The following is a 12,820-nucleotide window of genomic DNA, read 5'->3' as shown; positions in this document are numbered from 1 at the left end:
TGGGGGGGGGGGGGCTTCTTTCCCTTGCAGGATCCTATGGATCCACCCTTGTGTGTGCTAATAAGCTGTGTGTCTTCACTAACATACAGGCACAGAAGGAAAGCCACTCCCCTCCTTCCTACTCCCCACTCCTAGTAGATGGACAGCTGGTGAAGACCGTCCTCTCTTCCTTGTGATCTTGTACTGGATAGGAAGTTCAGGGCAGGTGAGCTGAGAGAGTGGGAGCAGCTGTTTGGAAACACGATGAGTGTAAAGGCTGTGACACACCGCACGCAAAGCAGCGCGGAGCGGTGGCGCGCTGCCTTCGCCAGCAGGGTGTCATGTAATTTTCTCCCCGGCACAACAGCTTGCATAGCTGAGCGTGCCGAGATGTAAAACTTCATTTTCAGCCAATCGGCTCGCGCGTATAAACCTGCGCATCAGGATGCAACGTCTGGCTGGTTGTTACGCAAGTGCCGATTGGCTGAAGGTGCAATCATCTGCCGGACAGTTTTGCTTCGCTCTACATGGCTTTGCGTGCAGTGTGTCACGGGCTTAAGTGTTTAGGCAATTATGTAAAGAAAATACTTTGCCGGGCAATGTGTATTTGTTTGATGTGGATTCATTATTGAAAAAAGATAGAGAGTTCAATACTACTTTGATTTGGAACAACAACAACAACCTCTACACAAACAATACTGTCTGAATTCCCGGCTTCCTGGCGCAATAATATAAAAAGTAATAAGAAAATATATATATATATATTACTTGCCTGTATGATTTGAGACCTCACCAAGTGGACATGACACACAATGAAAACAACATGCCGGTTCCTTTTCTGTTATCACCTTCCTGTAACCTGGAAGGCAGCTCAGCCTACAGACAGAAGGAGGCACCTAAACATGGAAAACAGTAATAGTAATAATTAGGGAAGCACTGATACCGATACTAGTAGTAGGAAGGCCCTGTTCTGGCTGGAGAGGCCCCGGGGGTGGCAGGCTGGACATACCAAGAGTGGACAGACTTTCTTGTTAATCAGGAAGCTGGGTGGCGAGTCTTTACACGCTGCCTGGCTTCCCGGCTAATCAAGAAGCCAGGTGGTGAGTCATTACGCGCCACCTGGCTTCCTAAATGGGACTTCCGTTACTCGGTAATTGGTATTGGCGAGTACCGAAAAAAAATTATCGGTACTCGTGCTCGGTACCAAAATACCGGTATCGGTGCATCCCTAGTAATAATAGTATTAGGGTACTGAAATGACTTCTGCTTTAAGGAGAATTTGGCAGAGCAATTACTGAGGTACAAATCACAGCCTAGAAATGTACAATCTGCCCAGCATGTAATGATCTAGTAAAAAATGTATTTTAATATTTTTGTGTAGCCCCATCACCTTCTGTGAGGTGGCTACTAGAAATGTAGTGATTGCCAGTAGTCAGTCAGGCTGGATTATAATGTAGATGGTGTCAACAGGCAGACAAAGTCCTAGTCAAGGGTCAAGCTGGGATCAATACCAGATGGTATTTAATTCATGTTTCAAAGCCAGAATGTAGAGCTGGAACAAAGTTGAAGTTTGGAGTTAAATTAGTGGCAGACAGAAGTTAGGCATTTCAGCTCTCGTCTGAGTGACTTCTTCACTGAAGGATGGTTGGAATAGATGTGAAATGTCAAGAATAACCACCAAATCCATTTTTTTTAAATTTCCTACCAATTGAATAATGATCTCACCTGCTGGTCTCTGCCAGGCCACATCAAGGCACTTGAATTGATGATGAAAACGTCACCAGAAGGTGCTTTGGTGTCATAAATGCCAACCTTGACCTGTTGTACAGCACCTTCTGTGAGGTGGCTACTAGAAATGTAGTGATTGCAGAGGCTTTAGTCAGGCTGGATTATAGTGTAGATGGTGTCAACAGGCAGACAAAGTCCTAGCCAAGGGTCCAGCTGGGATCAATACCAGATGGTTTTTAGGTTGGAATACAGGCGAAATGTCAAGAATAACCACAAAATTCATTTTTTTATTTATTACCAATTAAATAAGGATCTCACCTGCTGGTCTCTGCCTGGCCACATCAAGACACTTGAATTGATGATGAAAACTTCACCAGATGGTGCTTTGGTGTCATAACTGCCAACCTTGACCTGTTGTACAGCACCTTCTGGAGTAAGCTGCCAGTTCACAATGTCATAGACTGCAGGTGGGTCTCCATTCTCATCAAAGTAAAGTTCCCTCTCGTTACTCATCTTCACCCGGACCTTCCTGATATAGGGAAGGAGCTGCAAAAAATAGGAAGCACTCATATCTGGGCCTGTGTTGCACTGACACCATCTTTTGACATCATATATTGCACTACATCAGAGACCCATTGTGAGCAGGTTAGATGGTGGAAATCTCTCTGAAGTGAACAAAATTTGTAATTTGTCACAGGAACTGTTGTCCCTATGATTTCGCTCTGCTAAAAACATTTGGATAACTCCTTATCATCTGTCTGTGTGACAATGGTCACCGGGACAAATAGAGGTGTTACTGTTTCCATCAAGGACATAGACAGCAATACAAACTTGATAAAATGTCTAACCCTTCTACCCTCCATCCACTTATACTGCATTGCATAGAGAAGCACAGAAACCCAGAGAGGATGTCACTAGGTCCATAATAAGGTATGTAATGAAAATGGAAAAGGTTTTATCGAAAATTTTTATCAGCTGTTATTATTTTGATGGGGGAAAGGAAGAGCCAACATATGCAGATTAAATTCAGCTTTAGTATTATTCACTATATTCAATAATATTAATGGTATTATTATAACACAGATTTCTTGTCCAGTAGGTCTATAGAAGAAAACACACTCAGAAAAAGGAAGATTTGCGTTAAAGTGCATGGCCAGTCAAAACTTTTATAGAGGGTTATTCACATATCTGCCAAAAGATCTAGCCAAAGCTTTGGCTGATCCTTCAGCTCACATCAGCCACCAGAGCCCTTCAGCTTAGTCGAACCAAAGGCAGCCGAGCCGAACGCATATGCCTTGGGTTGGGTGAGCCGAAGTGACAGCCAAAGCGGGGAGAGCGGTCTTCCGAAGCAGACTGAGTTCTCCGCTACTGACAACAACTAGGTGAAGCCAGCCATAATGTCACGGCTGGCTCCACCCAGTTTTTGTCAATCAATGACAGGCCAGCATCCTCAGGTCATGTGAGGACACTGGGCTGTCATTAAATGACAACAAGTGGATGGAACCAGCCGTGACACCACAGCTGGCTCTGCCCAATTGTTTTGATTTGTCTGGGACCTGTGGGCAGACTGTCAGGTGCCGGACAAATGTAAACAATCGGATGGAGCTAGTGGTGATGTCACCGCTAGCCCCTCCCAATTGGTTATATTTTGCCGGCATCTGTCAGAATGTCATTCTGCGGTGGGAGTTCGTTGTGTGCGGACGGGTCAGCGAACGGCAGCGAGTTAACTGCTGGAGTTTCGGCTCAGCCGATCCAGATGTTCGATCAGCTGAGTCGAACAGCTTCTGCACTTTGGCTCAGCCAAACATGCAGAACATGTTCGGCCAACCGAAGCCAGCCGAAGGCAGCTGATGTATTGCTGATTTTAGCTGATGTATGGCTGGAATCAGCTGTAGAGAGCCGAAGGGAATAGCCGAACGCCGTTCAGCTCAGTTCACTTCTGCTCGGTTATTCATTCGGCTGCCTTCAGCAGCTTAGTGGATAACCCCCCTAGTTTTGGATAGTGCAGGGAAGAGTTAGAGCTCCCCTCACTTCCTGTCCTGCTGACAACATTTAACCAGATTGGAAGTAAGAGGAACTCTCCAACTGCAACACAGACAGAAAAAGAGCTCTTTTTTTGTAGAGTAGAGTAGAGGCATTGCGGTCATCGGAAGCCCGCCCCTCGGGGGGCGCGGCTTTCGATCATCGCAAGTACTATCTGCCTGTCCAAGATGGGCAGATCGTACGTTTTTTTAAATTTCTTTGTTTCTGTCTCTGTTCCAGATTTTCCCTCACTTCTTGTCTTGTGAAATTGTAGTCAGCAGGATAGAAAGTTAGAGAAATTATATTTAAATAAAGCCTCAGATAGCAGTAAAAATCAGGCAGGGGTTCTTATCCTTCAGCACTCTATCCTTAACTAGAAAGAAACATTTCTGGCTAGACATACACTTTAATGTTTACAAAGAAGTTGTCAAAAGAACCGATCCCTGCACTGGCTTCCACTCGCCCAAAGGATAAAATTCTAAATATTAACAATCACTTACAAAGCCATCCACAATTCTGCCCCCGGATATATCACAAACCTTGTCTCAAAGTATCACCCTAACCGTCCCCTCCGCTCCTCCCAAGACCTCCTGCTTTCCAGCTCCCTTGTCAACGCCTCCCATACTCTCCAGGATTTCTCTAGAGTCTCTCCCACCCTCTGGAACTCTTTACCCCACCCTGACCGTCTATCTCCCACCTTTACTGCCTTTAGGTAATCCCTAAAGACTCATCTCTTCAGGGAAGCCTACCCCACCTCAACCTAACCACTCAACCATCACATACTCAAACAATTCATCCCCACACAGCTACCTCCTCATGTATCACTTGCCCCTCACTTTTAGATTGTAAGCCCTCAGGGGCAGGGCCCTCCTTACCATCTTGTCTTGAATTGTATTGTGATTGTAATGGCTTTGTTATATTGTAAAGCGCTGCACAAACTGTTGGCACTATATAAATCCTGTATACTACTACTACTACTACTAATAATAATAATAATAAAAGAAATAGATTTTTAAAGGTTTACTTTTTATTATGAGTTATCATATTAGGTAATATTTGCCATTAATTTCTAAATTATCATAGTATAGTATAATATAGTCTTCTTCTCTGTCACATTACCTGCCAGGGTTTGAAATTCCAGATGTTAGCACAACTGCCTTGAGGGCCTGTTTCTTTTCTACAGTTGTTCAGGTCTTCCAACGCTTTGCCCACTGCATGGACAGCTGTGTAGACGTTGTATGCGACTCTCACGGTAGAAGCATCGTTAAAGCTGTTCCGAACGTTGTCCAGGTTTTCATCTCCTGTACATTCTTTAGCAGCAGCCTCTGAAGATCTATTGATGGTCATTCCACTGGAAAATTTGCAACCAAAGGCTTGTTCCCAAAATATTTTCATCCACTTCCCTCCTAAAGGTGTTGAAGGGTGTATCTTGTTGAGAAAGGCTTGAAACTCAGGAACTGTTGCACTGTGGAAGGCAAAGCCAACGGTTCCCAACAGAAGCTTTGAAAATCTTGTCATAGCAGCAAGGGTTGAGGTGGACCAAGCCTCGCTAGCTATAAATATTTTACTTGAGATATTCTGCCGCAGCATCTCATCTAGGACAGGTACAAAGTCAATATCGTTGGAGAAGATTACAACGGTGTTGGCTGTTGACTTTTTGATTACATTTACAATATACAGAGCATTGCGGTCTGCCTGGTTTCTAAGAATGGTCTCTGAGAAGGCCACACAAGCTCCAGCCTTCAGCAACTCTTTTGTAACAAGTTGGATTCCCTGTTGACCATAGTCATTGTCCACAGCCAACAGTCCCACCCAAGTCCAATTCAATTGTTTTGTTAACTGAGCCAGTCCTTGGGATTGATAAATGTCACTGGGTACAGTCCTAAAAAACGATGGGAATTTTGTCCGGTCACTCAGAAGGGCACTGGTGGAGAAGTAGCTGATCTGTTGGGACAGTTCCCATGAAGAAATTTCTATGCTGATCTTAGAGCATTTAAAATTGAGACCAGGATCACGACAATATATATTTAGACACTTCTTACCTGGGGGTATCTGTAGAGGCCAAGAATGTGGGCAACTGAAATTGAGTGTGTTGAAATGGAATGTCCAATGACGGAACTCAAGGGAATATTGCGTAAACATCTGTAATTTGGGATGACACCACCAGATCCTGTCAATATCTGTAAAGTTCCTTCTAGGTCCTTATGGAGCATAGTGCAAGAGTCATATGTTTGAAAACCAATGGAGATATTGGGAAGAATGGTGATATCCTTGTTAATTTCCTCCACAGCAAATATCAGGGCATGTAGATGCTGGTAACTCTCAAAATGGAACCTAGAGGATCAAGAAGAATACAAAAGTATAACCATACCTGTGCCAATGGCGATATTTTCCAAGGGACAAAGAATAAGAACTCTTACTTCTCATTTTGAATTTTGGTGGTTAAACCCATGACCTAAACACAGTTTCAACTGAGACCGAGGAATGACAGACCCAACCTCTTTTTCACACATACCTTTTAATGGTGGGAAGATTTTCTGATTATAAATTCAATCTCAAATGCTTGCTATGAAGAAGGGGGCTCCTTGCAGCCCTGAGCCCCTCTCTCAGCTCTCCAGCCCTCCCCTGCACCTTGTGGATTCCCCCTTCCTGGCTTCCAGTCTCCCCCCAGCTACAGCAGCCTGGGCTTTGATCTCTGACACAGAACAAGTAGATTAAATGGGTCATCTGCAGATCTTGTAGGCTGTACACTAAGCAGACCTGCCTGTCCTCCCTGTTGTAGGTTGCTGAGGTCTGCTGACACTTGCTGCTCCTCCCTTCTGTGTACTTCTGAGGTCTGCAGAGATCTGTTGTTCCTCCCTGCTGTGTACTGCTGAGGTCAGCAGATATCTGTGGTTCCTCCCTGCTGTGTGGTGCTGAAGTCTGCTGGGACTTGTTTTTTCTCCTTTACTGGACTTACCCATCTTGTGCCTTGCGAACCCTGCGGGATTAACTCTTGCGTCACCACTGATTACTGGATTACCACCACTGTGACTCTGGACTTACTCTTTCCTGTGCCCCATTGCCTACCTTCTGGCTTTACCCTCTTATTGCCCTCCAACCTCCAGGACATAACCCTGGCCTTGTATACAAGAATCGCCCAATAAACACTCTGCACATCAAACCCCGTGTGATTCGTCACTGTGTGCTCTCTCTCTCTGCACTCCCAGGTTGTCACACTTGCCGAATACGTAGGTTATGGCAGGAAGACTTCCTGTACCACCAAAGCACAAGGAAAGGAAAGGAGTGAGGTGGCAGCTCATGGGATAGGTGTAGAGAGCTTCTCCGCACCACAAATTTATACCAGGATTGGTGATAATGTCAGCATTGTAAATTAGTTTAGTGCCTTCAGTTTGGGGTGGACTGATTGTTATTGTGAGAGAAATGAGCAGCTACAATAGGAAATAAAGAATTGCCTGGTCCCTGGACAGTAAACAGGCCTTCATTGCAAGATATTGGGTCTGATCACACTCCAAGAACATTCATTATCTCCGGATAACCTTTTCAAGTTGATATAAATATAGTACACTTATGAATTTTACTTTTGCCCAAAACTTGAGGTATCCAGGCCATTATCTACCATTGAACAGGATTTACTAGAAGATCACAATAGACTGGGCTAAAATTGGGAATCACATTGATTTTGTTTTATACGAGTGTTGTTAATGAGGTAAGAGCTAGTACTCTCCTTTCAAAATCCTGTATGTGTATTATCATACCCATTGACCTCAGGTGCGTGTCCAGCTCAAACTTTATTTTGCCTAAAGTAAGGTAGCATTTGATCCCCTGTCCAGTTTTTACTGCTAGCAAGGGCTCAGTTAGAGAGATTTCCTCTCACTTCCTGTCTTACTGACAACGTTGTAGAAGACAGGAAGCGAGGGGAACTCTCCAACAACAACACAGACAGCATTTAAAACACTTTCTTACTAGAGTAGAAGAAGGTCATTGGACTTTTATTTCTGTCTGTGTACCCGTTGCAGATTTTTCATCACTTCTGGTGAATGTCTTGTCTCTAACTGAGTGCTAGATAGCAGGAAAAATCCATCGGGTATTCTAACTAGGGCTGGTAATGATTACAATATTCGTGTTCGATTAATCAAAATATTTTTTAATCGATTAATCAATTAATTTCGATTAATTATAACGCACATACAGAATCAACTACATTGGCCTATACACATACAGCACAGTAATGAAGTAATAAAATGAACTAGGATCACACTAATCCAGCACGTTATTAATCTTACGTGCCCCACTCAACATGGCCGCCGCTTGAGTGGGGCAACTCAGAATAATAACGTGCTGGATTAGTGTGATCCTAGTTCATTTTATTACTTCATTGCTGTGCTGTATATGTACAGGCCAATGCCGCGGCTGGCGCTCGTGCAGAAAGTTTCTTGGGCAAACTCACTGGCACAAGTGGCTCCGTCGGCTAACGAAGGGGGGAGGAGTCCGGTGACGTCACGGACATCGACGTCACCGGACTCCTCCCCCTTCCTTTTGTTAGCCGTCACGGACATCGACGTCACCGGACTCCTCCCCCCTTCCCTTCGTTAGCCGACAGAGCCATTTGGGGAAGGGGGGAGGAGTCCGGTGACGTCGATGTCCGTGACATCACTGGATCGCCGACGGGACTCCCGGAAGCCGGCGGAGAGGTGAGTGTTTTCATTAGCGATCAAAATAATTTTAATCAATCAAAAAGTTTAACGATTAATTGAGAAATTAATCTTTAATTTCCACAGTCCTAATTCTAACCCTTGCGCTGACATTCACTTTAAATGTACTTATATTTAGCATTCTTTGCCCCCCACACCCACACAGACACACACACACACACACACACACACACACACACACATTCTAATGAAAATTACTTTCAACTTTCAAAAGCGTAATTTTTAATTGCATACCTTATTTTAGACCCAATTACATAATCTCTGGGTCTGTGTGCTTCTCAATACAATGCAGGAAGATCATGACTGGTGGGAGGGCTGCACATAGCTTCCCGAAAACATCAGAGCACCCTGCATCAGTACTCCTCTGAAGAGCCCTCAGCCCTGATGCAAGCAGTGGGCTGGTTCTTGGGAGGAGTGATGCAAATATCAAAATGCTTTGATGGGTTGTTGTCAGTCTGGAGGAGTGGCCATTGCTAGGCAGGCTACAACTACATGCAGACAACCCTAGAAAACACCCACATGCGATGCAGAGCCTCCATGATTGAAAGAACTGGAATGCAATGAATGAAAGAAATGGGCCAGGGACAGTCAGGCTGGGTAGGGAAGGGCTCAGGCTTTATCTGCAGCTTCTAATGCACATTGTGAGAAGCTCCCAGTATGCAGTGAAATCAGAGGAAGCCATTTCAGTCCAGTAGAGGAGCCGGTACAACTGTGCAAGACTGAAGGGAGGGCCGGATTTCAGCTATAAAATCCATTTTCAGTGTAGTTGAGGGATCCATAGCTTAGGAACCTTGCAGATCCTAAAGCTCACCTCCAAACAAAATGTATTGGATGGAGAAGAGAATGGTTAGGATGGAGATTGGAGGTGTTTTGGATGGAGAAGAGATTAGTTAGCCTTTACCAGGTTCCTCTAAAATGTCTCCAACGAGGACACAGAAACAAAACCACACTTTTTGCACAGTGTAGAAGGGCTGGAACTCGTATCTTCCTGTTCCCAAGATTACTGCCCCCCCCCATCCTTTTTTTGCCCTGGTGTCACAGAGACAAAGTGAGGGAAAATCTTCCCTATGGGGGTGACAAAAATAATAAAAAACCTTCCAGAAATGTTAGCTCCTCCCCAATCTATCTAAAATTTACAAAAATTTGGTCTGGTTATAGGCTTTAATCCTCAACAACTGTAATGTATTTATTACTAAAAAAACAGCATAAAAATACATAACACATATAAACATATACAAATATAAAAGTAATTCAAAGCTGACCAACAAGGCTCAGTTTTACTACGGCTGATAAGGGTTGAAACATTTGAATTATTACTTCTTTGTGCCACCTTTTCAGTTGTCCGGTATTGTGAGCTATGCATAGTCAGCTGCTCTGCTATATTGTGTCATGAAGGAATATTCATGTCATTTTGATTATGTTTTGGGGAACAAAGGAATAAAAACTACACCGTGTTTGATGAATGTGCTTCTATAATAATAATAATCTGCCAGTTCTGATTTTGGCTTCAGAGTATCTTCGAGCACAGATTTTTACATCTGGTATTTAGGGATGAGCTTTTGGGTTTGAGTGGCGCGATGGGTTTGACCCGAACCCAACATGTTCCCAATTTATTGAAAATGCAAACATTAGCCAAATTGCTCATCTGCCGAGTCTCCCTCTGTGTCCTGCCAACCAATGACACTGTACATGTTGCATAGGATCCAGAGGCATAATTATGGATGAGCTTTTGGGTTCGGATGGGCCATGAGTTTGACCTGAGGTTAAGCTGTTTGCTATTTATTAATGGTATGAACGATTTGGCCCAATTGCCTGTCTGCCAAGTCTACATCTGTGCCCTGGCCTATGGCACCCCAACCAGCTCCTGGCAACCAGGAGCTTGATGGGATGCTAGCCAAATGTGTCAGGTTGTTAGTAGTTGGGTGGGGAGATATGTATGGCCCTTAACAACTCCTGCCCGACTCCTAGCAACTTGGATGCTCTGTTGGGGCGTCAGAGACATCACTGGTTGCTAAGAGCTTGGCGGGATGCCAGCCATAGTGTCCCAGGTTGCTAAGATCCAGATGGGGAGATGTGAAAGGGCCATATAGCTGTCTTCATGGGTTGGCAAACTTTCACTAACCCGCGGAGTGGTGTCCCCCCTTCAAGTGGCTTCCCAGGGCATGTGCAATATGTACCATATGTGTCATTTTCTGGATACACCACTGATAGGATCATTGGTTGCTAGGACAGAGGTGGCCGTGGATTTGCTTGAACATTCGCGCTAACCAGATTGTTGGCTGGGTTTAATGAAAGTCCAAGCGAAGTGAACCCAGGCACCTACAGTTCATCACTACTTGTAATAGATGGAATCACTACTTGCAACTAGGGATGTTCAGATACTAGTTCCGATAACAGTGCTGATACTTGGCATTTTCATGAGAACTACCAGGGTTGCAGCGGTTGCAGCTGGGACCGGGCTCTGGCGCTCCACCACTGTCCTGAAATCATTAGTATTGTTTTAGAAAAACTGTCACATGACACTAAACAAAAATGTATCAGTACTTGTACCTGCAAAAATGGTATCTGTGCATCACTTATATATGTTTATAAAAACAAAATCATACATTAAAACAGAGATGTAGAAATTCCAGGAGCTCCGTGTGCTCCTTACAAATGACAGCTGCCTCCTAACTTTTGTATCTTTCTCTAGTCTAGTCGTGGAGCTGGAAAAGTATCTGTACTTGTACTTGTACCGAGCACTGTACTTGCTATCGGTGCATCCCTACTTGCAACATATGGCGTACAAAGCATATTATTGGATACTGAACTGCTTCAGATTTTTATTATTGTTCATATTTCAACGATCAGAACAGGTAATTACGTTGTACATGTGGTTTTTGGAGGTTTCTCAGTGAAGGAGACATGGTGGTAGACCTTATCCAAGTGAAGAGGAAACACGGCTCCAATTATGATATTCCCCGGCTTTGATAATCCTTCCAGCTCTGTAATATCCAGTATGCACCCTCCATCCATGGCATTAATAACTGGTATAAGCTGGGATAAAATGACGACACCGATTACTGCATGCATACTAGTCATTCTGTACTGATTATTAGCAAGGAGCACCTGGAGGAAGAAAAAAGGGAAATATATATATTAATGTATAACAAGAAATGAGCTACAGCTACAGCAGTTTTACAGTAGAATCATGGCGCTTCTTCCTATAACTTATAAAGAGGTTACAGCATGCAATTAGATGTAATTTAATGTGAAAGAACATGTACAAATATAACATTTTCATTTGCACACAATCTTTTTCAGCACACATTATATATACACACACACACACACACACACACACACTCTCATTTAAAACCATGAGGAGCTGCATATTATACTCACAATACAAAGCCGTGTACTCCCTTCTGTTTTGTAGTGAGAATGAGTCCTCTTCAGCTATATCAGAGTCTTATAAAGCCTCTGCGTCCTGGAGGATTGCACAGAGGACCAGTAATAATAATGTCTCTCTGCTCCAATAATGTCATAATAGGTGTGCCGGTGGGAGCAGACCCGGGAGCAGGATGATCCATTAACGGAATTATCAAATTCCCACTAGTAGATAAATATAGATTTCATACATATGAACATTTCACTGGTTGTAGATAAATGTATCCTGTCTGGGTAACTAATACGACGGACATCTGACAACCCCAAGAGGGGTGTATTGCTTCAGACCTGAAGAAGAAAGGTCAACTCTCGAACTCTTGTCTTTTGCATATTATGTTAGTCCAATAAGAACGGTATCATTGCATACTGCAATACTCTGTTTTTGTTTTTTTGACATCTTGTCTACTGGACGGCTTACCCATTTACATGATATACAGTATATATATATGTAGCGTTCACCCCCAAAGGAGCTGCTGGCTAACCGGGTCTTCCATAGTCTATCTATGGGATTTTAGCAACCTGGCTGCCCCAATAGCACTTACCACCCCCTGTGGTGACCGATAAAGCAAGATCCAGACTGTAGATGTGATGCTAAAGGAACTTAATTGAAGAACTTCAGGGAGAGAGGTTTAGGGCTAGGATCATCTAGGTTGGTGTAGACTCCTTTTAAGCGGTAGAACAAAGTAGCTGCCTCCACAGACTAGGACCTTTAGGCCAAATGTGGTTATCTGTGTTCAGAGCACCTGGCTGAGCAGTACTTGAATCAGACGTCACCAGTCATCTTCATCCTTGGTATCAGTAGTAAGTAGCCACTGGGTACCCAGACTCAGTCCTTAGTGTAAACACATGGCTTGGCCTCCTAGGCTTTAGGCCTAGCCAAATCAGTCAATCCATAGCAGTCTCACCCCCCCCCCCCCCAAAGAGGCCCCAGGGCGAAGAAGAGCCAG

The 12,820-nt window shown here is 44.0% G+C and overlaps 1 protein-coding gene across 1 annotated transcript in view; it reads right to left on the bottom strand.

Annotated features, from left to right (window-relative positions):
• Positions 1 to 11,516, bottom strand: part of LOC108790668 (extracellular calcium-sensing receptor-like) — a 14,517-nt gene extending 3,001 nt beyond the window's left edge. Inside the window, exons 1-5 of the mRNA XM_018560980.1 lie at positions 11,308 to 11,516; positions 5,772 to 6,063; positions 4,849 to 5,673; positions 2,026 to 2,253; positions 752 to 875 (exon numbers count right to left, since the gene is read on the bottom strand). Of these exons, the coding sequence (XP_018416482.1) occupies positions 752 to 875; positions 2,026 to 2,253; positions 4,849 to 5,673; positions 5,772 to 6,063; positions 11,308 to 11,516 (1,678 nt within the window). The remainder of the gene's footprint in view (positions 1 to 751; positions 876 to 2,025; positions 2,254 to 4,848; positions 5,674 to 5,771; positions 6,064 to 11,307) is intronic.
• Between the last annotated feature and the right edge of the window lie 1,304 nt (positions 11,517 to 12,820).

Source organism: Nanorana parkeri, unplaced genomic scaffold, assembly GCF_000935625.1.
Source record: "Nanorana parkeri isolate BGI_ZX_2015 unplaced genomic scaffold, ASM93562v1 scaffold491, whole genome shotgun sequence".
In the NCBI taxonomy this organism is placed as follows: Eukaryota; Metazoa; Chordata; class Amphibia; order Anura; family Dicroglossidae; genus Nanorana; species Nanorana parkeri.
The sequence above is the reverse complement of the archived record's forward strand: the minus strand, read 5'-3'. Positions and strand labels throughout refer to the sequence as shown.